Source organism: Lepidochelys kempii, chromosome 11 (genome assembly GCF_965140285.1).
Source record: "Lepidochelys kempii isolate rLepKem1 chromosome 11, rLepKem1.hap1, whole genome shotgun sequence".
NCBI classification, from domain to species: domain Eukaryota; kingdom Metazoa; phylum Chordata; order Testudines; family Cheloniidae; genus Lepidochelys; species Lepidochelys kempii.
Window position 1 is genome coordinate 63,621,267 of NC_136390.1, and position 26,362 is coordinate 63,647,628.

The following is a 26,362-nucleotide window of genomic DNA, read 5'->3' on the forward strand; positions in this document are numbered from 1 at the left end:
CTCTCTAAGACACTGCTTTTGGCATTTGCCTGGTCAGACACAACGACATCCACAACAGATGCATCTCATATGCTCTAGCGGCTCTCTAGTCACACACAAACGGGGTCCACAGGATAAATGGACACAAAACCACATTAAGTGAGCTGTGACCGTTGTGTTACGGCGTTTGTAATGGCTCCAAAGGGCTTGGAAATGCAATGCAATCTCAGGTTTCAGAGTAGCAGTGGTGTTAGTCTGTATCTGCAAAAAGAAAAGGAGGACTTGTGGCACCTTAGAGACTAACCAATTTATTTGAGCATAAGCTTTCATGAGCTACATCCGATGAAGTGAGCTGTAGCTCACGAAAGCTTATGCTCAGATAACTTTGTTAGTCTCTAAGGTGCCACAAGTACTCCTTTTCTCAATGCAACCTCAGTCACACTCCTGAGGTTGCAAAGGCATAACAGAGGGAAAATTGTGGCCCTGCAAATGGGAACTTAGATAATAATTCTGTTTGAGATGCTCACCTCAGAACAGAATCCAGCTCATCCTCCCAGTACTGTGGATAACGGGAGTAAAAACTTATTTTTGTCAGAAGAATAAAGAGACGATTCTGCACACATGTAGCAGATGACAAAGAGAGCAGATTGAATCGGATGTCTGTTTTACAATCACTGTTCATCTTAGACTTGGATCAGAAAGCTCAGCTGAACAAACACACCCTGCCTCTAGAAACCAAAAGAAAATGGCTTCTGCCGTCGCCTCTCGTTACATGTGGCACGCTTAGCCAATCCACGCTTAGCAGGAGAGATATCATCTGATACGTCCTGTGTGATCTTCCCAAACAGGAGCATTCAAACTGCTAATGCACTGATCACCAGTAGCCTCATCGTGTTTCTAAATATTCACATTCACCTCAGAGGGGCTCTGCCAGGGGGCCAGGATAAATCCCAAAAGGTCTAATCGCACACCAAGGCAAAATTACTCCTGTATCCATCTGAGAATGTGACAAATTGAGCTTTTGCCTGCAAGCCAATTCAGAATCCCATCTGGTAGTCCTTTGCCTGGAAAAGCCCACAGAAGCCAATGGCTTTGTCCAGACTAGGTGTAGCTAACACCTTCCAAATTCTAGTCTAGACAGGGCCAGTGGAGTTTTTACATGAGTACAAGGAATGCAGGACCGAGCCCTAACGGTCCCAAACCTACTTCCACTGAACTCAATGAAAGTTTTTCTATTGATTTCCATGGGCTCTGAAAGGGCAGCTATACACCCATGAGAAACAATGGTTTATAATGCACCATTACAAATGCAATCTTTTAATGCAACACACACTCTCATAGGGATCGTTATAGCGACTCAGAAGGAGGAGATGAGGAAAAATCCCTGGAATCATGGAGAGACAGAAAAATTAGATCAGCTGAGGTTACGCTAAATAGAACATAAATGGATATGTACAGCATTTAGACACCACAGAGGCAGATGCCTTAGATAGGTAAGATTGAGGGGCTGCTGGATGGAATTAATGAAATTGCAATAACCCGGGGCTGAAGGTCTTTAAAAGGACCTTCTGATATAATAGTATCACACAAACAGCTTATTGAAATTTGGCCTGTAAGATTTTTAAATCAGAAGATAGGTGCTACTGAATTTCTAGGACGTAACAACAACTTACAAAGCATCTGCTGAATTCAAAGGAGGGGCACCTCTAGCTGTCCACTAGCCATTGTTTTAATGAAAGTCAGACCAAATCAGTACTGTAGCTGGATTTTTTTTGAAGTGACTAAATAGTTTTGTGAACAATAATATTTGCTGGTTTGCAGGGAAATTAAGGGTAAACATATTTCATTCTGCAAGACAAAAAACAGCATTTTCCCAACTGCGGGTGAGCTCCACACTAGCTCTAGCTAGCAGAAAGAACTCCAGGACCTCTTTTCTGCTCTGCCAGATCCCCCCGACCAGTGGAAATGTGATCACAACATAACCATGGGTAAAATGCCTCCTTGAAAGCCACCAGCCTTCCACCTGCTGCTCCTGTGTGGCCTCTACTGCAGGCAGCCACAGGAGTAGCTCATGCATACAGGGCTGCAGGCTTGCTGGCCCAACCCTTGCCTCTCTGCTCTCATGACGTTCACCTTAGGAGAGAGAGCACATGCAGCCAAGTCTATGGAGCCCCAGCAGCAGTGTGTATCTTTCTGGCAAGTCTGGGAACAATGAATCGGAGTCACCTGGCACAGCAGGAAAGAGAACGGTGGGAGGGAAAAAAAAAAAAAAAAAAAGCAAGGAGGGAAAATAGAAAACTACAACAATAAAGAGACTGAGCATATTTTGCATCAGGATGGAAGGCACATATTCATTAGGACTGGCAGTTCGAGCTGCGTGTGTTTCCTTTTATTAATCTAATTACAATTAATTGTAAAAAAGAAAAAGATGAAGCGGGGAAAAAAGACCCCCGCCCACAAAGGAGAAAGAGACTAGTAACTATGCCAGAGCACAGTGCAAGGAGATCAGGGGAAAAGGCAGCTCATCTCACCAGAGTCCATTTCAAAACTGGGGGCACGACAAAAAAAGGGCTAGGAGCCCCAGGCGTAATCTGATCCCCTTAGGTCTATGGGAGAAGCTCCTTCCTTTCCCCTTGACCCCACAGTATTGAACAAACAGCTGGGTGCTTTACTGCAGGGACTGGGTAGCTACACTTTCCTCTGGAGAATAAGCTACTAGCCACTGCCAGATGCAGGACACCGGACTTGATGGACACATGCTTTGATCCAGGCTGGCAAATCCTATATTCCTAATCTGATAAATTCAGGGATTTTGCCTGTATCCAAACGAAGTAACGAAACAGCGGATCTATCTGTGACACAACCCATTAATAGAAAAGGACCTTGTGATTGTGTAAACTTTTCCCATATCTGCACGTTAAAAGCCAAACCATGAAGCTTGACATTTACTAGCTCGAACCACAACCTGGCAAAGCACTTAAGCAGGTGTTTAACTTTATGCACATGGAGCAGTCCCCCGAGTTAAATTATGCATGTGCTTAAGTGTTTGTAGGATCAGGGCCTCAGGCTTCTGATCCCGTGTGATCATCTAGCACGGAACCCTACACCTGTACGGAGTTCCACATATTCACCACCAGTGTGGGCACTTGTGCTAGGGAATCACAGTGCAGGATCCAGCTCCTCGCTTGTAAGAAGAGAGTCATGGGGCACATTAATTAGAGACCGAGGAGAGGCTGACTTTTTGGGGCCAAAGGAATGTGCAGATTATCCCACTTTCTCTCCAGGAAATATTTGTCTTCTGAGCCAAATATGAGTACACACAACAAAGCATATAAAATATATGCAGTCTTAAAAATCTCCACTCCCTCCCGATCCTTTTAATCAACAGCCTAAATATTAGCTCCCCATCTTGAAAACACAATGTGAGAAATGGAATGGCCTGCCCCACAGTAAGAAGGAGAAACCAGTGTGGGGCAATACACAGACCAAGCTAAGGCATCAGTGTGGGGCAATGCACAGACCAAGCTAAGGCATCAGTTCCCACCAAAGGAAAACTGTTTTTTTAAACTACCCTTCTCACCCCAGCACATCAACAGTCTGTCCCCCCTTTCCCCTCCACCCTGTGGCTATGTCTGACACTTCTGCCCTGGCTTATATCAATGGTTGGAAAGTGCTAGTCAGCCCCCAAGATAAACCTGTCAAAAGCTAGGCACAGAGGTTTTCATTCTTCTCTACCTGCTTGTGAGTGTCAGCTGTTTGTCTGGGAGCTGTCCCTGAAAAGCTTTTAAAAGGAAGGCGGGGGGGGGGGGGGAGGAGGGAATGTGGAGTGCAATTCAAACAAAAAGAAACTCCAGACAAAGAAAGGGGGGGGGGGGAACCCCATCAAACCTCCCAACAAACTTCTTTATCAGAGGTTCATTGTCAATCAATTAGCCAAGGCAGCAGGGGTCTGTAGGGTGGGCGGTAGCATGGTAGACAATGTACTGCCCTGTTGTATTACTGTTTAATCACTTTTGCTAAATAAATAAAGCAGCCCCGAGGTGCTGTCATGTCAAGGGAATTTATAACAAAAAAACTTCATTTTTCATTGGTCATTACTTTTTTTCCTGAAGGACAAGAGAGGGTTATTACTGTAGCCTTAAGTTCCATCTTTGTGTTGCTCGCCTTTGATTCCCACTCGGACCCTGCCACTTTCCAGCACTAATTTGGCAGGCTGAACAAAGAAGGGATTTGTACCTCCTGTAAGGTCTCAATTAGGAAAGGCTTCTGCTGTATTATGTGCCATTCAGAAACGACACAATGACGGTAATTACAGGAATTTGCACTAAATGGCTGAAGAATTCACAGCAAAACTTCCCCCCCCTCCAAGATTACCCCTCCCAGCAGCCGGGGTAGGAGGCAGGGTAGGGAGGGAAAGCTCTTAATGCCTACAAGATGTAATTACAGACAGCAGTCCTGTTAGGTTAAACAGCAGCCTATGAAGTAAAACAGCAGAAACCGCCTGTATAGCAATGGAGATCTTCAAGACTCTTTATTCCCCAAAGTCTCCTTGGCACAAACTTTTCCTCTCTGAAGCAAACAGGATAGAATTTTCCCAGTTATGATTAATTATTATTATTTATTTGTATTGTGGTGGCAGCTAGAGGCTCCAAATTGACTCTCTGGGACCTGGGGGACAGGCACAGCCCACAATGAAAAAAAGACAGCACTATGGACATAAACCCTTCTCTAAAACTGGGTGTTGTGTATGGGTATATTGACATTCAAGTTAAAATTATGCCCAGTCACCCGATTCTCAGTCTCAGAGATGCTGAGTGCCCATAAATCCTACTGTGGGAGCTATGCTTGCTCATCACCTCTGAAAAATCAGGGAAGCACAGGAAATGTCTAACAAATAAGCATCAGGGCTCTTCTTCCGATACAGTTGAACTGGTGCAGCTGCAGTGTTTTAGTGAAGACACTACCTACGCCGACAGGAGAGACTGTCCCATTGGTGTAGTTAATCCACCTCCCAGAGAGGCAGTAGCAATGTTGACCGGAGAAGCTCTCCTCTCACCATAGCACTGTCTACATCAGGGGTCTCAAACATGTGGCTCTATTTGTTGCGTCCCGCCAAGCTCCCCGCACCCCTCCCCCCCGGAGTTATTTCCTGCAGCCACCAAGCTCCCTCACCCGCCGCTCGCCCTTCCCCCCAGCATGCCGTGTCCCTGCTCCACTGTCTACCACCAAGCGCTTCCCGCCGCCAAGCAGCTCTTTGGTGGCACTTAGCGTATTCCAGGAGGGAGGGGGGAGGAGCAGGGAGCCGCGTGCTCAGGGGAGGAGGCGAGGTAGGGGCGAGGATTTGGGGAAGGGGTTGGAATAGGGGCAGGGAAGGGGCGGAGTTGTGGTGCGGACTTTGGGGAAGGGGTTGGAATGGCGGTGGGAAAGGGTGGGAAGAGGCGGGGCAGGGGCCAGGTGGGGCTTTTGTATCTTTATATGAAAAGGTGTCAGTGATGCGGCCCTTGGGCCAATGTACTAGTCCTCATGCGGCCCTCGTGGTGATTTCAGTTTGAAATCCCTGGTCTACATGGAGGGGAGGTTAGGTTGGTATAACGATGTCATTCAGGGGCGTGGGTTTTTCACACCCCTGAGCAATGTAGTTACACTGAGACAGGACTGTAGTGCAGACCTGGCCTCGGAGCATCATGAAAGCTACACGTGGCTTTTTAAAAATCAGAACACAACTTAAAAACAGCACTCACGCTCCAGCAAGGTCAGAGTGCTTTATTTCTGCGGGGAAAGTCTGAGTGACTTGAGATGCAATGTAGCATGTTTCAGAGAGGATATCCATCCTTTCCCACACAAAAGGCTGCTCCCACAGGATAAAATCCAGAATACCCAAAATACTTCTCAAATTAAAGACGACGGGTTATTTGTTTTTCTCCCATGGCCTGCTCCTGCTCCTGCTGAGGTCGCTGACAACACGCTCATTAGCTTTCTTGGAAGCAAGGCAGCAATGAAATGGTGGCACTGAAGGAGAGAACGTTTCTTTACTGAATTTTTTTTAAGTGAAGAGAATTAAGAAGAAAGGAAGAAAATGAAGAAGGAAACCCTGAAAATATCTTAAAATGAGACCACTGACTTTGCCTCCACTGGAGTTTAATAAACCCTGACTGCTAGGTAACAGATTAGAGAGACCAGGTAGGTAAAGTCATAGCTTTTACTGGACCAGCTTCTGCTGCTGAGAGAAACAAGCTTTCGAGCTTACACAGAGCTCTTCTCCAGCTCTAGAGTGAAAGTTTGCCTCTCCCACCAACAGCAGTTGGTCCAATAAAAGATATTACCTCACCCACCTTGTCTCTCTATTATCCTGGGACCGACACAGCTACAACAGCACTGCATACGGGTAACAGATTAGACAGATCTCTCTCAGGTCCTTGTATGGCTCCCCATCACTGTAGGCCCAGAACCTCCAAGTTATTTAGGTTCCTAACTTCCACTGATTTCAACAAAGGTGGGAGACTAAATACCTCTGAGGATCTGGGCCCGAGTGCCTCACTATCCATAATATATTTAACCTCACAACACACATGAGGTAGGGAAAGGCTATTATCACCATTTTATAGATGGGGGACTGAGGTACAGGAGACTTAGGGCCAGATTTTTTAAGGTATTTAGGTCCCTAAAGATGTAGGTAGTAAGAATTTCAAAAGCACCAATTAAATTGTACCCTGAACTAGTCAGTTCTCAAATGAATTAAGGTTGCGATTAATCAAACAAAACAAACATGGATGCTTGAGGCTATGACATTAAATCCACTTCCAGGGAAGGAAAAAAGCAGATAAGCACACATCTAGATCTCATGCCTAGAACACACACAGACAGGTGACCGTATCTGAAGGAAGGGCGCGATAATCCAAGCAAACAGGGAGTCTCCTCCTGAAGCCCAGGAGCTGAACTTGAACTTCTTTGGAAAGGAAAGACTCAGAGAAGATACAGCAATGAAAAAATTACACAGTCTGCAAGTTCGATAGTTGAGGGCTGCATAGAACTCAGATCCTCTTGGTCCTAAAACACAGGCCCCTATCTCTTGAGTTACAGGAGGAGCTCTAGTAGCTGCGAATAGAAAGGGCCCATGACAAAGTACCCTTGAGCAGTTCCAATTGTACACGTACATACTGGTCTGTTTACTCGGGCACTTTTGTAGTGCCCAGAACCTTAGGGTCTCAAAATTGCTTTACTAACATCAATTAATTGATCCCCATAATCCATCTGTGTCTGGTAGGATTTCTTATCCCCATTTTATAGATGGGGGAACATGCACAGAGAGACTAACAGGCCTAAATTTTCTAAAGTGACTAGATGTGACTAGTGATTTTGGGTGCCTCCATTGTTAGGTGCCCAACTTGAGACATTTTAAAGGGGCCTGTTGATTGGGGGGCATGCTCAGCACTTTCTGCAAATCAGACTCTTTTAAGGTATATTAAAGTAGGCACCCAAAACCTAATGCACCCCAAATCACTTTTGAAAATTTAGGTCTCTGCTAGTCACCTCATGATGCACTATGAGTCAGTGGCAGAGTCAGAACGAGAATACAGAATTTCTGACTCCCAGTCTTGTGCTCTAACCACTAGGCAAGACTTCCTCCCTATGAATCACCTAAACCTCCAATGAAATGCAACAGCCACTTCACAGTAACACAGCACAAGTTGGAAGAGGAAGTGAATAATACTTGTGTATTCAGCTGAGGCTAAAGGGTAAATCTTAGGTAGGCAGAATATGGTTACTCAAAGTGGAATTGGTCCCAGACCGTGGCTTGACACCCTACTCTTACAAAAATGCTGTAGTCTTCCTAATAACCATAAGTGGTCAAAGACCTGAAGTTTACACCTAGAAGTTCACCTCACATGTTGGGTGACTCAGAGGGAAAAGCACTATCTATCATCACCGCTTCCTGTAGCCCCTCAGCGTGCTTTTGAGATCCCCTATCCAATACCTACCCAAACCTGCTTAGGATCAAAGATTGCATGACATCACATCGCAAAGTGTTGTGCCTTCATGCCTTATTGCCATTAAAGTAAAGTTACGCCTTTGTTGTCATTAAAGGGGCACCTTAGCTCCAGAATTTAGCTTCAGCATTATTTCTATTACATTAGCGCTATCAGGAACCTAGCCCATTTCATTGGGCTAGGCACTGTACACACACACAGTAAAAAAAACCAAAGAGAACAATCTATCCACACGCAGAAGGTTAATTTAAAAAGGGGTTTACAAAACCTAATATGATAGGAGATGTTCTTACGGTTTCTGTCACTGTCAACTGTCGTGATTCAGAGAGAAGAGCGCCACCTACAGCACCAGCCCTTACAACACCTTCTGTTTCTCTCAGACATGCCCCACTCGGCTGCTAACCAGGCCAAAACCAGCCAGATCTGATGCCTTCACAGCCTGTGGCGTTACAGGGATGGAAAATGAGTGCCCATTTCCTGGACAAATGTGCATGAATCCTTACAAGGACTTACAAGCAGTTGCTATTTTATCCAATATAGAGTATGTGAGCGCAAAGCTACTGCAACGAAGTCGCTTACCTGCACACTTGAAGCTCTGGGCCGTGAGTCCTCTTTCCAAAGACAACGTGGTCAGAATGCTCAGAAAGCTGGTGGTCACAGACTGGCGCTTGCTCTGCCTAAAGACTTTCCCCAGAGGCTGATCTCTGGCTTTGTTTCTGAGAGTAACCTGCAGGTTTGGACCTAAACTTCTGGCTGCGTTGGCTGCAGATTTCAGGGCCTCCATCCACTCCTGTGCTCTCTGACGGGTCTCTGCACGCAGCCGGAGGACATCTTGAGGGAAAATGACCTGAAAGCAAGAGTCACAGTCATCCAGAATATCTGTCTGGACAGTCAGGCACACGTCAATGTTATAGCTCAGGAGAGGGTCTTCATCGAGACTCCCGGGCTGAAATGCCATGAGACAAGATCTGCTTAGTACAAAAGTAAATGCTTTCCAGTTATTCTGGACCGTCAACCTATAAAGAGTCCCTGACCTGAGAATGTTTTGGTACTCCTTTGTACTTTGGCTCAAAGCTGTACACTGGAAAAGCTCAGCAGGCTTCTTTTGTAAGCCATGAATCTGGGGAAGGTCCCTGTTGTTGTCCAGCTTCTGTGAGTCCTCTAGGTCTTCCTGCTGCCTCATGAACAATGGCACAGAGGAATGCCCCACCTCCCAAAGCTTCTTTCCCCAGTCCAAAGTCTCCCACGGCGACTCTGCCTTCAGCTGCAGCTGGGAGTTATCCGACAGAACGGCATCCACCATCTTTGTTTCAGTGCTGCCTGTGACAGTGACACTTTGGAAATGTGAAAGCGGATACATGGTAGGAAAATTCTGGTTGCCACTACTGTCAAGGTAATACAGGTACAGTTTGTATGGAGTGAGCTCTGCATAACAGGGCTGCCAGCAGCTGTCATGGTCCTTTCTAATTTCTAGGTATCCCTTCTTCAGAATATTTGGGAATGTCAGCTTGTGTTCTGGAAGAAACCAAACAAGACAATTACTTATTTCCCAACAATTCACTCTATAGTCATTCTGGCTCACAGCAATTGCCCAGCATTCCTGGGCACACCAAATGAAGTATTATGATATTTCTAAGGGGAACTGGTATGACTGGGACAGTCTTGGCCCAAATAAATATTTTCAACAGGGACATATGATGCAGGAGAAGCAAAGCTTGACACATCCATGCAGCCAACTGCAGATTAGGATTGAGATGAAATGATAAACATATTAATACCCAGCTTTCCTGCAGCTCTTTTCAGTTGTGGATCTCAAAGTGCTTTACCAAGGAGCGTCAGTATCATTCCACCACATTTTACAGATGAGAACTGGAGGCACAGAAAAGGTGAGGTGACTTGCCCAACGTCACCCAGCAGGTCAGTGGCAGAGCTGGGAATAAAGCCCACGTCTTCTGAGCCCCGGTCAAGTGCCCTATCCACTAGGCCACATTGCCTCCCATGGTATAGCAAAAATGGAAACCCTAAAATGCTAAATCATATTTAAAAAAGTGGCCAGGCTCAGCTGTATAATATTTTCTAGAGGTTCTTTCTAAAGTGGCTCTATCTATGAACATGCCATACATCCTACCATCTAGAACAGGGATCGGCAACCTTTGGCCCATGGCCCCTCAGGGAAATCCGCTGGCTGGCCGGGACGGTTTGTTTACCTGCAGTGTCCGCAGGTTCAGCCGATCGCAGCTCCCACTGGCTGTGATTCGCTGCTCCAGGTCAATGGGGGCTGTGGGAAGTGGTGGCCACCACATCCCTTGGCCCACGCCATTTCCTGCAGCCCCTATTGGCCTGGAGAGGCGAACCGCAGCCAGTGGGAGCTGCAATTGGCCGAACCTGCGGATGTTGCAGATAAACAAACCGGCCCGGCCTGCCAGCGGATTTCCCTGATGGGCCTGGTGCCAAAGGTTGCAGATCCTTGATCTAGAACCTCCCACGCAGTTCAAGTATTGAGAAATACACTACTTTCTCTATGCTTCTTTCCCAGTGGATTGTGGGAGAACTTGCCTATCCTTTGGAGTGCAGCAGGGGGAATTGTGGGAAGACACTGAAGAGTTATGAGCACTCAAGTGGCTTAGCCTATATCCGCACTGCACAGTGGTTGGGGTGGGTTACCAGCCCGAGTGTAAGCAGAACCAGACTCTATCCTATAGTCCCACCTGGGCCAGCTAACTTGGGTTGAAAGCACCAGACAGCACAGGTCAAAGGGTTGTGTGCGTGGATACAAGGAACAAGTAAGGGGAACACCAGAGTAAGAGCGCAAATTAATGCTGCAGGGAAGACGTACTCAAGGGTTTGGACTAAGAAAAGTGGTCAAATTAAGGTCAGACTTAGGTTCTGTCTACATTAGAAATGCTGAGCTGATGTCGTGGACATGCTTACTACAGCAACAGAAGAATCCCTTCTGTCGCCATAGTAAATCCACCTCTGAGAGGCAGTAGCTAGGTTGACAGAAGAATTCCTAGCGGTGTCTACACTGGGGATTAGGTTGGCCTAAACTACATCACCCGGGCCACTATATTTTTCATTTCGCTAAGCTATGTAGTTAGGTTGACCGAACTTCGTAACATAGACCAGGATTTCGCTAATACTTGACCTTTTCCCTAGTGTAGTCACAGAAACCTGGGCTAAACTGAACCAGCAACAACAACAAAATCGAGCTCAGGGGGCTACCCTACCTTTACACCAGGAAAAAGGTCACGTTTAGGTTGGGCTTAGCTATCATGTCCTAAATCGACCACTCTCCTGACAAACACTAAGGACAAAACTGTGCTTAACATCATGTTAGTTAACATGTTTTTAACATGATAAATTTTCCCAGTGTAGACAGACTTTCTGTGCAGCTGTTTTCAACTATTTCACTGATTTAAGCATTATCCTGTCTGATATGGATGTAAACACACAAATTTAAGTACTCCCTGCAAATGGACAACCTACTACAGAGTATTTCGGCTAAAAGGGAAAACCATAGATCTAAATTGTAAAATTGCAGAGAAAAATTAAACTCAGACCCCAAATGCAAAGGGGGGGAGGGGGGTGGTGGAGAAACCAATTCTGTTTGCCTTACATCTCTGGCCTTGACATTCATTAGTATTTCTGTGCTAACTCAAAAGCCATTAATTTCTTTGAAACCCACACTAATCCCTTTGTAGTGCAGATAATGGGTACACATTCTACAGTCATCTTCCTTCTCGGTTAATCCAATAAAAGAGGTGGTCCTGCTGCAGACCCAACAGCAATCTCACTCACTCTCTCTGCTTCCAAAGTACAGACGACAGTTCAAGCTTCTTCCATAATAAGACAAACTTATAACCACTCCCTACCCCCAGGCCTCGTTCAGCTACCCAGAAATGTGCTTGTCTTTTGGTGAGTGACAGAAAGGCTCTCTCTCTTTCGCTAGGCATTCCCTCTCCCCTTCCTTCAAGCTTCTATGAATTGGCTTCACCCGCTTCCACTTTAACTGGGACAAAAACATCAGCCATCTTGATTAAAATTCAAATTCATACTGTTCGGGTCAGGGCAATGGATGCTGGATAGATGGGCTGTATTAGAAGGTGCCCCTCCCTTCACCCTCCTCTGCTCCTTCATCTCCTTGATGCACAATAAGCCAGATAATACCCATCCACTGAGTGCTGCCATCTTTCTGTTCACCACATAAATAGAAACAGCATTTCTCTTCTCCCTCCTCCCGCCCCAAAACCAGGGAAATTAAATTGAGGCACAGTAAAAAGGGAGATAATCACAGTAAATAACCCACATCTGGGTTCATGCTTTTTTGAACTGTAATTTCTTGAAAAATAAGAGGAAAACAAACAGACAGCAGCTGGGAGCAGCCGAGAATTCTCTCTGCAGATTACCTCCTCTCTCTGGGTAGTTTGTTTGGATTACATCTCATTAAAATTTCTTGCACCGAGTGTCCACCTGATATGGTGGCTCACCACCTCAAATCATCTCTGATTTCCACAAGCATTGGAAGAGGGGAGATCAGAAATGGTTTACGCAAAGCTGGGATATTTTTTCTCATTGCCAAGCAGCTTGTATTTGTGTTTCTGTTTGTAGGCAGGCAGCCTGCCCCTTCACACGCCAAAGTGAATGCTACTATTAAAAGACAAACAAATGTGTTTTCTCACATCTGCGTTATTTGAATATATTTTAGATTAAGAAGTGCTGTCCAGAGACAGAGAAGACAGCTCCTGCATTCTGTTCCCAGATTGGCCCCTGACTCTCTGCATGACCTTGGACAACGCATTTAACCTCTTTGTGCTTCAGTCTACTTATCCGTAAAAGGTGTACAGTGCCTACTTTATTGGTGTGCCATGAAGTTTAATTCATTAATGTTTCAAGGAAAATCCTTGGCCAAAAAGCTATGCTTTAAACCCCCGATCCTACACTACTGAACTCAGTGGAAGCTTTGACAATGATTTCTATGGCTGCAAGATCAGGTGTCCACACCTTTCACTATTTTTTAGTCTTTAGCTTCAAGGAAGGCAAAACCGACTTTGAGAATGGTGAATTAGGCTACCTCTAATTCTAGGTTTGTCCATTCTTGGGGGAGTTGGTTTAATCACATTTTCAGTCATGGTAAATGTGCATAACGTATTCAAAACAACTGCACTTTGTTCCTAGGGGCAATTGAAATATGCAATCATACCCAACTCCTCCAATAAAAAGAAGCGAAGATTTTCAGAAACAGATCAAACTTGAAGAAAGCGGAGGGGTCTATTTCAGGAGTGGGTGAGGTTCTGTGGCCTACACTGTGCAGGAGATCAGACTAAATGATCACGATGGTCCCTTCTGACTTTAAAGTCTATGAGTCTATGAGCACACACACCTGTTTTTTAAAGTACAGCTTTATTCATGCTGTCTGTTGTTACACACCCGTTAATATCGAAGGACCAGGTTCCTTAAACCACTTCTACAAATCAGGTGTGTGCTCGTTTCCAATAAAATGTCCACATGGCAGCTATTCTAGCATATGATTCAATATAAAGATGCAGAGTAAAATGAACTGTCTAGCCAATCAGAGAGATTTAAAAATAATTATTTTCTCCCTGTTTTTCTACGTGCAGCAACAGGGAATTTTTCTGAATCAGGGGCCGGACTTTGCTCTCAGTTACACTGGTATAAACCAGGAGTAAATCCCCTGAAGTCAATAGGCCTTATACTCCATTGACCTACACCTTATCTAGTGACTTATGCCAGTGGATAGCTTCCAGGTCAGAACAATAGCATTTTGCACCGGTGGCAGTCACTGTGTAATAGCGACTCAGGACCACTTAATTCTCAAGTGACAGAGAGATGTATGGGAGACCAGCATCAGGACCCCCATTCATGGAAAAGGCAGAAGTTGCACACACTACAAAAATGGTTACCTATTAGTGGCTATTAGATACATGAAATGTATCTACACGCTTCTAAAGGAAATGGGAATACCAAATGAAAAAGCATTAGCCAGCTTTTGTATAAACTCCCTGACTCAGCTTCAAAGGGAAGGAAGAAAGGGATGAATGTGACTAACAAAGCTATTTAAAACAGGTTCAGTTCACATCAGGATAGTTACCTTGGCATCGGCCATAGGGGAAAAGTCTTAGAAACCAAGCTGGAAATGCTATGTAAAATCATAACTTTATTATAAGCAGCTAGCACGGCCCCAAGAGTTCAAAACTCCGTCTCAGTAACTCAGTGAAGTTCCATAACTCCGGAGCACAAAGTCCCATAGGGATAAACTATTTTCCCTACCACACTTGCAGCCAATAATTCAGTCTGAAGAGGCCCAGTTAAGCTTCGCATCCAAGCTCGTCAGTGTTATTCCATAACCCTTCTGCCCTGGCGGCTTGTCTTCCGTGTCTGTGCCCCTCTCACTCTCTCTTACTGGATTCTCCATCCCCATTCACCTTCCAGAGCCTCCCACGTACACAAGACGGCAGAGCAGGTCATGCTACCCATCTCTGTAATATAGCTACCTCGCCTACCCATTCCCCAGGGCTGCCAATGTAGCCCCACCCTCAGCATCACCACTGAACTTGCCTTGCCTCACGTCTCCTACCCCAATGGTGTCCAATCCGAGGGAGCGGTCAAGATCTGGTGAGAAGCATCTCCCATGCGAGTGGACGAAGGGAGGGATTTAGAGAAATAGTGTGGTCTAGTGGATAGGGCACTGGACTGGCAGCCTATTTCCTGGGTATGACATTGACCTTCTGCGTGATCTTGGGCATGTCACGTCACCATGCTGTGCCTCAGTTTCCCCTTATGTCTTTTGTCTGTATTGTCTATTTAGAGTGTAACCTCATCAGGGCATATCTCTTACTACGTGTGTGTGCAGTGCCTAGCCACAATGGGGCCTTGAACTCACTTGGGACCGCTAGGTGCTATTTAAAAATTAAATAATTTATTCCAGGTCTGCCTTCCAATATTCGGACTCCCTCCGCCATCCTCCCCAGTGCTTTTACCGCATCCACGTCTTAACCGTGGGAATAAGGTAGCCCCAGGTGACAGCCACTCTGAAATTAACTTGATTTATCAGGGATCATTTCTAACTCATACAAGGCTTTCCACACCTTCCTCTTTCAGGAGCAAACATGATGTCTCTGCAGATTTCCCAGCTCGCAGGATCAGAACCTTAAATAGAACCCAGGTCTTCCACCTGGCAATGCAAAGCAATATTGCTCTGCCACCAGGATGACAGCAACTGGATTATTTTGAGAGCTTTACTGCCGTAGAATCCCAGAAATACAAAAAGGCACCACATACAAGAGTTTTTAAATCATGTAACCATTTTACATTGAAGACTGATACATGAAGTGTTGCATCAAAGAAGCAGGCAAACAGACTCAATCTGGTAGGCTATTTCTGTCACTAAACTCTAGTCCCATTGACTTCAAAGTCAATTTACACCAGTGAGGGTCTGGCCCTATTACCCTACTTTGGTTGTATATGCTATTTGTAAGCACATACCCCAAGTCATTAGTTGTTCAGATGATCTTCACTGCAATCATTCTTTGTACTGATTTCTCTTCCTTCTCCAGTTTTGTATCACCAGCAATTATCAATAATCTCTACACCACATTCCCTCCATCCAAGTCATTGGCACATCGGGTAAAGTGTGGACAAGAAGCAACCTTAGTCACCCAGCTCCTTCACCAGGAGGTGTCTCATACAGACGCACTTGCTGTTGTCAATCTCCAAGCCAATTCTTTATCCCCACAAAGAAGCTCATGGCTACAAATTTAATTGTGATTATTTTGGGATCTCGGTCAGACAAGGCTGTAATGGCTCATCCCTCCCATCTACGCTGAGGTGTACCAGATCCAAGTTTGTGTTCTGCAGTGCTAGACGCACGGTGCAAACTACTGTACCTAATGTCCCCTCACGCCTGGTGCAGCCGCTACATAGATGGCTTCCGCGTCACAAGCTCTGAGGCAAGCGCTTCAGGGATAGATTTTCAAAGACACAAAAGACAATTAGGAACCTAAAATCTGCCTGGTAGGTGCTCCAAGCACTAGGCCCTGTGGGCTCTACTCTCGGATTGGTCACAATAAGCACTTCACCAGTCATCTTTAACATCTCGCTCCTCTCAGGGTCCCCACACACCTGCACCTCACCACCAGCCTTTCAACTACCACAGAATCTTCCCCGCCTGGCAGCGTCCCTATAGGATGCTCCAATAGTTAGAACACTAGCCTCAGCCTTTGAGACCCAGATTTGATTCCCTGCTCTGCCGCAAGCTTCCTCTATGACCCCCAGGCAATTCATTTAACCTCTCCGTGCCTTAGTTTCCCCTCCGTACAGTGGGGATAATAGCACTGCCCTACCTCACAGGGATGTTGTGAGGATAAATACATTAAAGGTTTGAAGCGCTTTGAGATCTGCTGATGATTATTATAATAGGTATCATTATTACACCCTCTCCGAGAAGGAAGAAAAGAGCAGCAGCAGATTCATAGCACAGCCCTCTGCTGATTATTACTGCTCAGTCCATTCAGGATGATAACAACCAAGCTAGAAAGAAAACGGTGATGGTATTTTCAGTGAAAAATTTCAAAAGAAATGAAGAATGGTCCCTTTTTTCCCCAAAAAAATTTCCAGGTTTTTTATGAAAAACCAAAAGCTGAATTTTTTCGGGCTTTCAGTTAAAAAAATCATTTTTTTGCAGAAAATGTTTGTTTAGGAAAAAAGCCCACTTTTGCTCAAGGAAAATGTTCAAAGCAGCTCTAATCAACCCTTTTCAGGGGAGCTGTAATGAGACACAGAGACTTTCCCTCCTAAGAGCCTGATCTGGCAAACGCTTATGCACTTAACTTGGGGAGTCACATGGATCTTAATGACACTACTCACAGGCATAAAGTTACTCATGTGTCTCTTTCTGCAGGACTGGGGCTTAGTCACTGGTTCAAACATGGCCAAAAGTTGTTTGCCAGCTGAGGACCCTTGTGAAATGCATTGCTGATCTCATTCCATTTCCTAGCAAACAAAATGTCCACACCACAGTGGTGATCCTGGAGAAAGCGACGGATAAACAGGTCTTTACCCTCCTAAATGACTCCCTCAAGCCGACATGAAGTTCCTAAACAGCATTGCTGGGGCAGCATGAGGACATCCGCACTGCTATTGGCTTATGCTGTACCTGCGTCTATGAATGACAACTCCAGGCCCCGGCACGGTTATGCTGCCATCTTTCACAAACCATACATTCCCTTAAAGAAAAACCTGCTCAGTTTCTCCTCACCAGCTACTGTATAAATAAACGCTCTGCTCAGAAGAGTCTCCCTGCTCCTAGGCACTGAGAATTATAAAAGTTTCTGTAAGAGTGTCTGGAAAAGGAAGAGCCAGGGCTTCTCTGGCCAATATGAGGCAAAGGGCCAAGAACGGGAGGGAGAGCAACGCTCACATGTTTACAGACAACTCAAAAGTAAGTCGACTGCAAATGATCCCAACAAAGGAGACCTGCAAGCCCAAACTTTGTTGTTCATTAACGGAGGTTTATGTATGGCTCAAAAAAAAAAAGAAAAACAAACCCAACCCAGTTCAGAGTGTACTATATAGCCACAAAGGAGAGCTCAGCTTTCTATCATTCTACTCTTGCAACAGTATATAGATGTCATAAGCCCAGAAGACAAGATTCCCTCTTTAGAGGTGCGGGGCCCGAAGTCCTTACTCAGGCAGAACTCCCAGGAAGTTAGAGAAGACAATGTTTCCCTGCCTAAACTGACTGCAATGCAAGCTTCAAACCAGCAGAAATGGTGAAAAAAATATACATTCTGTAAGTTTCCAGCTTTACTGGGCCACTATTTATTAGTTGCACAGATGAGGATTTTTAAAAAATACATGGGGTGAAATCCTGGCCTCACTGAAATCAATGAGAGGTTTGCCATTGATTTTTCCGGAGTCAGGATTTCACCTTGGCAGTCAGGAGAACCGTGGTCATTTCCCTGGCTCCACTACTGACCTGTTGGGTGACCTTGGGTGAATCACTTAATCTCTGTGTGCTTGTGTCTCTTTCACCTTTTTTCTCTTTTGTTGATTGAGACCTCAGTCCTGCCAACATTTACACCTATGCTTAACTTACTCCCATGAGTAGTCCCAGAACCAATGGAACTAATTAAGCACAGGTGTAAATGAGTGTAGCATAGGAGCATTAGACTGCACCCTCTTTGGTGCAGGGATTGCAGAGCCATTGGCCATTATCTTTGAAAACTCATGGCGAACGGGGGAAGTCCCAGATAACTGGAAAAAGGCTAATGTAGTGCCAATCTTTTAAAAAGGGAAGGAGGATGATCCTGGGAACTACAGGCCTGTCAGCCTCACCTCAGTCCCCGGAAAAATCATGGAGCAGGTCCTCAAGGAATCAATCCTGAAGCACTTACATGAGAGGAAAGTGATCAGGAACAGACAGCATGGATTCACCAAGCGAAGGTCATGTCTGACTAATCTAATCGCCTTCTATGATGAGATTACTGGTTCTGTGGATGAAGGGAAAGCAGTGGATGTATTGTTTATGGACTTTAGCAAAGCTTTTGACACGGTCTCCCACAGTATTCTTGTCAGCAAGTTAAAGAAGTACGGGCTGGATGAATGCACTATAAGGTGGGTAGAAAGTTGGCTAGATTGTCGGGCTCAACGGGTAGTGATCAATGGCTCCATGTCTAGTTGGCAGCCGGTGTCAAGTGGAGTGCCCCAGGGGTCGGTCCTGGGGCCGGTTTTGTTCAATATCTTCATAAATGATCTGGAGGATGGTGTGGATTGCACTCTCAGCAAATTTGCGGATGATACTAAACTGGGAGGAGTGGTAGATACGCTGGAGGGCAGGGATAGGATACAGAGGGACCTAGACAAATTGGAGGATTGGGCCAAAAGAAATCTGATGAGGTTCAATAAGGATAAGTGCAGGGTCCTGCACTTAGGACGGAAGAACCCAATGCACAGCTACAGACTAGGGACCGAATGGCTAGGCAGCAGTTCTGCGGAAAAGGACCTAGGGGTGACAGTGGACGAGAAGCTGGATATGAGTCAGCAGTGTGCCCTTGTTGCCAAGAAGGCCAATGGCATTTTGGGATGTATAAGTAGGGGCATAGCGAGCAGATCGAGGGACGTGATCGTTCCCCTCTATTCGACATTGGTGAGGCCTCATCTGGAGTACTGTGTCCAGTTTTGGGCCCCACACTTCAAGAAGGATGTGGATAAATTGGAGAGAGTCCAGCGAAGGGCAACAAAAATGATTAGGGGTCTGGAACACATGACTTATGAGGAGAGGCTGAGGGAACTGGGATTGTTTAGTCTGCAGAAGAGAAGAATGAGGGGGGATTTGATAGCTGCTTTCAAACTACCTGAGAGGTGGATCCAGAGAGGATGGTTCTAGACTATTCTCAGTGGTAGAAGAGGACAGGACAAGGAGTAATGGTCTCAAGTTGCAGTGGGGGAGGTTTAGGTTGGACATTAAGAAAAACTTCTTCACTAGGAGGGTGGTGAAACACTGGAATGCATTACCTAGGGACGTGGCAGAATCTCCTTCCTTAGAAGTTTTTAAGGTCAGGCTTGACAAAGCCCTGGCTGGGATGGTTTAGTTGGGGATTGGTCCTGCTTTGAGCAGGGGGTTGGACTAGATGACCTCCTGAGGTCCCTTTTAACCCTGATATTCCATGATTCTATGATTGTTTCTCATTATGTGTTAGTACACCACCTAACACAACGAAGCCTCACCACTTTTAATTGGGGCCTTTAAGCCCTAGAGTAATACAAACGAGAAGAATAATGGATGAGAAGCATTAGAGCACGTACACTGCTCAAAAGGTGACTATGTTTGAAGAAAAAAAAAATCCATGTGAACAACAAATATACCTGATCACATATTGTACTTAATAGTCTAAGTGATCCTTCTTTGGGTGCTATGGATACTTTCCCTTTGGTTGGACAGGCTGCCTCCCTAAAAAAACAAATAACTGTCCTGAACTTAAACTTCCCTCTTCACTAGTTCCACTAACCACTCAACACTGAACTCTTAACAGAAACTGGGAAGAAAAAAAAAAAAGCAGTATTTGTTTCTAATGCGTAAGCAGTTTTGCTGGCAGGCACAAGGGGATACCACTCCCATAAGATGCATTTTTCAAATCCTTTCCTTCCATGATGCTTGGAAAGGATCCAGTTCCACTTGTCTATGTCGTAAAAAAAACAAGTAGCGGGAACAGATAAGCATATAGTACTAAATACTCTAGGTAGGTAATGACTCATGAAACAAACTGGCCAGTCTTAGAAGGACTAAGAGAGCCTGCAAGCTACACGGGAGATTCCTTTCCAGGAAGCAGGTCCAGTGAGGACTGAAAAGAAACAGCTGAGTTTTAAGGGTTCTAGAAAGGGCTATCTCACTATGGGTGAGATAACAGACTTTTCCTTCTCTCTCATTATTCATATGACTCCCCCCATTACTAGAACAGCTGCTACGTATGCTTAACATGAATCATGGGGTCATTTTTAATACATATTTAGGGACTTCCATGAGAAATATTTACCTGTCATGGGTACACATGGTTGTGCCACCCACTTGTCTTTTTTCACAGTAGCTGCCAGTTCTTTATAAGGTGCTCAGGACCAAAGAAAGGCCTCTATTAACTCAGAAGGCAGAAATATAAAGGCTACTGACCTCTTAACAGCCATAAATTGGTTGAGCGGAAAGGGGGAAAATATTCAGACAAGTTTAGCCTGTTTTCAGAGCATAAAAGAAGTTTTTTTTTCCTATGGAAAAAACACTACAGATCTGGAGACATCTTTTGGGGAAAGACTCTTAAACTTACCCTTCCAACCTTCCCTAAATGCACCTAACTCCTACATAAACAGCAGTCTTCTAAGGGTGGGGCTGGTGTACAGGAAATAACCATCCCAGGGATTTTGGGGAGATGTAGTTTTGCCGTTCTTGTTAATATATTTCTCTTTCCCCTGCCCTGCTCAGTTTTCCTGTTGTGGAACTTGTCAGTAAGTATAATCTTCTGCACAAAGTAATTTTTAAGAGACTAAGGCATTTGACTATTTCAGTGTGTTTAGATTTCTCAGGCGACTTGTTTCAGGCACCCGCAGAGAATTCTGGGAATGGATGGGCTATAAAAGGTAGCCCCAGCGCATTGGCTGCCAATTTTGAGAGAGGAATGAGTAGGCCTGCTATAGTAGGGAGTAGGCTGTTAGCTGGTATCACTTATATGGAGTCTGTTAATTTCTAATGAAATTAAAGTTACACTCAGTCAGTGGGAGTCAAATTTACTGAGATAAGGGAGTGTGGAGCCAGCCCTTCCTACTCTGGTAATGGAAGATCTCTGCTTAGGGTGACCATATGTCTCCTTTTGGCCGGGACAGTCCCTTTTTCAAACCCTGTCCCGGCTGTCCAACTTTCTTTTCAAAAGGAGGCATTTGTTTCATTTGCTCTTGCTGACTTGATCAGTTGGCAAGAGCAAATGGGATAAATACCCACTTTTGTAAAAAAAAAAAAGAAAGAAAGAAAAAAAGTGGGGTGTGGTATGGAGGAATGTGTGAGTGTGTGGGGGGGTGGTGAGTGGAGATGCCAGTCCCCAGAGGGGGGGTGGAGCACAGATGCGGGACAGCAGGGTTCCAGGGACAAGCAATAACCTCTTGAGGGGGCCCCCGCAGGGTTCCAGTGACTGGCAACAGCCTCACAGGGTGGGGTGAGGGCGCAGCTCCTCAGGCAAGTGGCTGGGGGTATCCAGTTTTCTCTCTGGGAAATATGGTCAACCTATCTCTGCTGTTGTACCTTTTGCACTCTTTGCCCTGTTGACAGGAGCCTTGCTCAGCTTTAGGCATAGAGAAGTAGACATAGGCTGCAGGGGGGGGGGTCCTTATTCTGCCTGGGTGGGAAGCAGGTGAACTGGGCGGGAGGCAGGGCAGGGAACTCCAGGTTTCAAGAGAGGCAAAGGGGGTGGTAAGAACACACAGCGGGGGGGGTAAGGAGCAAAAATGCAGAGCTGAAATGCAGAGTTGCCTGCCTCTCTTGGCAGTCATGGGAAGAGGGAGGTCCCTCAGTTACGTAGATGTGGGCAAATAAAGGACAAAGAAAAAGCAGCCCCTGCTACAAACCCATCTTTGGCATCAGCCTTGGCTGGTAGGCATCTGCTAGACCTTCTGATTGCTATATGGAACTCTCTGGATTCCCCCCCTTGGGCTGCACGGTCACAGTTCAGTGGCCGCCCTCTAATAATGCTTTACAGCTTCAAAGCACGGTACAAACCTTCACCAAGAAAGGCGAGCTCTCTTCCCCATGTGCCGTACTTACCACAGTGACCACTGAGGCAAAGCAGATATTGTACTTTTGTGACCACGCTCTATTTCTTTGACTTCACGTATGCTAAGGCCTGCTCTAAACACAGGATTTGCATTGGTGTATTTTGGAGAGGGTGTGATTTCTACCAAGATAGTTATACTGGCACAACCCCCAGGATGGATGCAGTGATATTGGAATAAAAGTGCCTTATATACTGGTATAGCTTAATCTATTTCCCTTATGGGGATAAGATAGACTGTTATAAGGTCACTTAAGTCGGTATAACCGTGTCTGTGCAAGGCAGGGATGTACCACATAAGTACAGTGGTATAATTAAAGCAGCACAACTTTTGTTGTAGACAAGCCCTTGGTGACCACATGTGCCAGTTGACCAGGTGCCCGGTGGCTTTTTTTCAGTCAGAGCCAATTGTGCGGCAGTCAGAGTTTGTTCTGTTTTCAGTGGATTGTGGGAAATTCTCTGCAAGCCTGTCTGACCTGCTGTGGATGTGCTTCTGCATGCAGCAGCATCCCCCCAGGACGTCTAGATGGCTGGTCTCTCCATTGTCTGTTAGCCCTGGGCAGAAGGGACACCTGCTCCTGAAGGGGAACAGCTGGAACAGGAGCCATTTAGGAAAAAGGAAGGAACAGCAAGTCTTGCTTATACAAGCAGAGAGGGTCCCTGGACCTAACTCAAGCCTGTTGCAGGAAGTGAAGGAGAGAGATTAGAGTGAGAGCCGCTTTTACAGTAAACAAATCCCTGCACTCTGATGTAATGCTGCCCTACGGTCCCTGTTCCAAATTGTGTTAGATTTTCTTACAGTGTAAAAAAGAACTCCAAAAGCAACTAGCTTTTTGGATCACTCTCTTCTGCCCGCCTAAATTCCACCTGCAGTTTCAGTACTCTTCTCGGCGTCCTTTCCTAAACAGTCGTGGAGTGCTGTTGTGTAACATGGCATGCTTTACCCCATGGGTGGTCGCACCTCCCTGTGGCTGGAGTGATTCCTCTTATGGCTTTATATCCTTAAACCCCGATCTGACATTGAGCTCTGGGTGAGGACAGGGATGTGCCACACAAAGCAGTCGGTGGTTTGCAGTGGATTGGGATCCTTTGGCGCTTCCAGAGGACAGTGGCAGTGTAAATATACGATGGTACAAATCTGAAACTATAAAAGGAGGCAAACAAAAAGCTCAACCCCTTCCCTCAGGTAATGTGTTTATAGTATACAATAAAACTAGGAGAGTCATGCAGCTTGTACAGGCTGAGATCATGGCACATTCTTGCATCCCATCGTTCCCCCCACAAGCTCTCTGGGTACCCCCCATACCCTTCTATTTCAGGGACTCCCTGCAACTCGTCCCATCTCCACTTGGCAGGGGTTCTGGCTGCCCCCATTCCTCCCAGGCCCCATTGTAGGATCCTCCAATATACCTCCAGCACGGGCTGTGAATCCTCATTACCTTCTTCCTCCCATTTTCCCCCTTTCCCTCTATGCCAGCTGGTCTGCCTGTCCCCCATTCCCACCTACGAACCATGTTAGGAGCTCTGTGTGCCCCCTTTCCTTCTTCCCCCATAACAGGGCCCCCATCTCCCCCCCACTGCCAGGGCTGTATTTGCTCCACGCCACATTCCCTGCATTCTCACCCCCTTTCCTCCACTCATTATTCCTCTTTCTGTCTGGGAGATAAGTCATTCAGGCTGTCAACGTGTTAATTAAACTCTGTTGGGAGGATGGACAGAGACGGGATAGAAGTATTGCTATGCCACAAGGCATTGATGGGTGCCATGGACCAACTGTGGGGGTGCTAAAGAACGGGCACAGGCATCATATGTCTCCCACTTTCTGCCTTTTGGTTTGATTTTTCCCAAAATCAACAGGGCACTGGCCACTGATGCCTCAAATGTTCCCAGAAATGTTGGAATTGAATGGATGCAGTGTTCAAAAGTTATCAGAACGAGTACAGAATGAGAAATGCCACCAAGCTGAGTGTAAAGTTCTCAGAAACTTGGCCAACAATACCAAACACCCATGCTGTAATTCACACACACATACACACAAAAAGAGGTGATATCCACAATCTATAATCCTGTCAAGATACATGTCTTCCTCTATAGGGGCCACAAAGCCTGGCCTTTCCATGGGCACACAGGACCCTTCCCCATCCTGGGTTAGCCCATGTAACGACCAGACAGAGTTACCATCCCTGCACTCAAGGGAGCATAGAGACAGCGCTGTCCATACTCTCCCATGGGTGCACTGCTCAGTATGGACTGGGAGGAGGTGGGGCGGAACAGGAGCACAGGGAAGAAGGATGTACCCTGAAGGGATGGAGCAGGGGGCATGTTCCCCTTGTGAGCTGAGAGGCTGCAGGAGGCAGAACCCCGGGGGTCCCCTCGCAGGGGTACAATGTACAGGGCAGATTTTCTAAAAAAGCTCAGCTCCCATTCAGACACTACGTTTTGATGGCTAAGAAGGAGCCAACCTCTTTGGCAAATCTGGACTTAAAGGCATGCTTTAACCCGGGGCGGGCAAAGGGCCTGAGGGCCACATCGGGGTTCCAAAACCATATGGAGGGCCGGGTAGGGAAGGCTGTGCCTCCCCAAACAGCCTAGCCCCCACCATCTCCCACTTCCCGCCTCCTGACTGCCCCCCTCAGAATCCCCAACCCTCCCCTGCTCCTTGTCCCCTGACTGCTCCCTCCCGGGACTCCCTGTCCCTAACCGCCCCCTGGGACCCTACCCCCTATCCAACCGGCCCTGTTCCCTGTCCCCTGACTGCCCCGCCCCCTGACAGGCCCCCTGTCCTACTCCCACGCCCTATCCAAACCCTTCCCCCCCCGCTCCCTGTCCCCTGACTGCCCCCGGGACCCTAGGCCCATATCCAGCCCCTTACCATGCCGCTCAGAGCAGCAGGACTGGCAGCTGCGCCGCCCGGCCGGAGCCAGCTACGCCACCGCGCTGCCGGGCAGGAGCTCGCAGCCCGCCGCCCAGACCGCTGGCGACGCAGTGTGCTGGGGCTGCGGGGGCCAGAGGACAGCAGGGGAGGGGCCAGGGGCTAGCTTCCCCAGCCGGGAGCTCAAGGGCCGGGCAGGACAGTCCTGCGGGCCGTAGTTTGCCCACCTCTACTTTAACCCTAAGCCACGTTTCTCAACCTTTTTGATACCAGGGACCAGCTTCCTCCCTTCCTAAACTGTGTCAGGGAAATCTCAGGGACTGGTACCAGTCCACGGACCAGTCATTGACAAACACTACCCTAAGCAACCACACAGTCTGGCTATTATAATTATCGTCCTCCTTTTCCTTTCCCCTTCATTTATTAAGCCATGTCCTTATTTAGATTGTATGATCTTTGTGGCACGGGCTGCGTCTGCTATTATTATTACTTTTGGCAGCTGCAAAATAAACAATCATCCAGCAGGAGACATTGGTTCGGGGTTTCTGAGGCCTCCAGCCAAGTCTCTTCCAGCGTCCTGCTCAAGAGAGGAAAAGGGAAATGTGTAGCTCATTGAAACATTGCTTCGTTTGTGTGGCTCACTGAGAAAGTCTGTGTCCATCCGATAACAAGACTTCCTGAATCCCATACAAAGCTGACAGAGATGCATTAATATTGACAAGGGCACAGATTGTGTGCTGAAGTTTCTGTTGTTTCTGAATTGAGTACCCAACCTTTCTTAAAGGGATAGTACAGAGCCATTTAGGCCCAAAAAATAAAATCAGGTTTTTTTCAATATTTATTTCTAACATTTTAGTGAAAACTGCCTTTTTTTTTTTTTTTTTTTTTTTTGAGATTAACCAGTCTTCCAATAAACTAGCAATTCAAACTGCCTAGTACCTGAGAACCTGCAAATGAAACTAACCGGAAAGAACCAGAAACATATCTTTCTTAGCCAATCTGAATTAAATGAAAAATGTAAAGAAGTGTACGTTTAAAACCGAGAACAAGAAACAGGCAGGGAGGGAATATTTTTAAAAACATGGGCCAGATCCTGAGCTGGTTTTAAAATGATGTAGATCCACTGAAGTCAATGGAACTATGCCAGTTTACAGCAGCTGAAGATCTGGCAGCTAGCAGTTTCCTTTTCAAGACAAGAT

At 46.2% G+C, this 26,362-nt stretch overlaps 1 protein-coding gene across 6 annotated transcripts in view; it reads right to left on the reverse strand.

The window, feature by feature from the left end:
• The window catches only part of PLEKHM3 (pleckstrin homology domain containing M3), a 133,702-nt gene that overhangs the window by 91,201 nt on the left and 16,139 nt on the right, over positions 1-26,362 (reverse strand). For all 6 annotated transcript variants that reach the window (XR_012154375.2, XM_073306631.2, XM_073306629.2 and 3 more), the window contains exon 3: positions 8,547-9,482. Coding sequence is in view for 5 of the 6 variants with exons in the window: in XM_073306631.2 (XP_073162732.1) it covers positions 8,547-9,482 (936 nt within the window). In the remaining variant the exon portion in view is untranslated. The remainder of the gene's footprint in view (positions 1-8,546; positions 9,483-26,362) is intronic.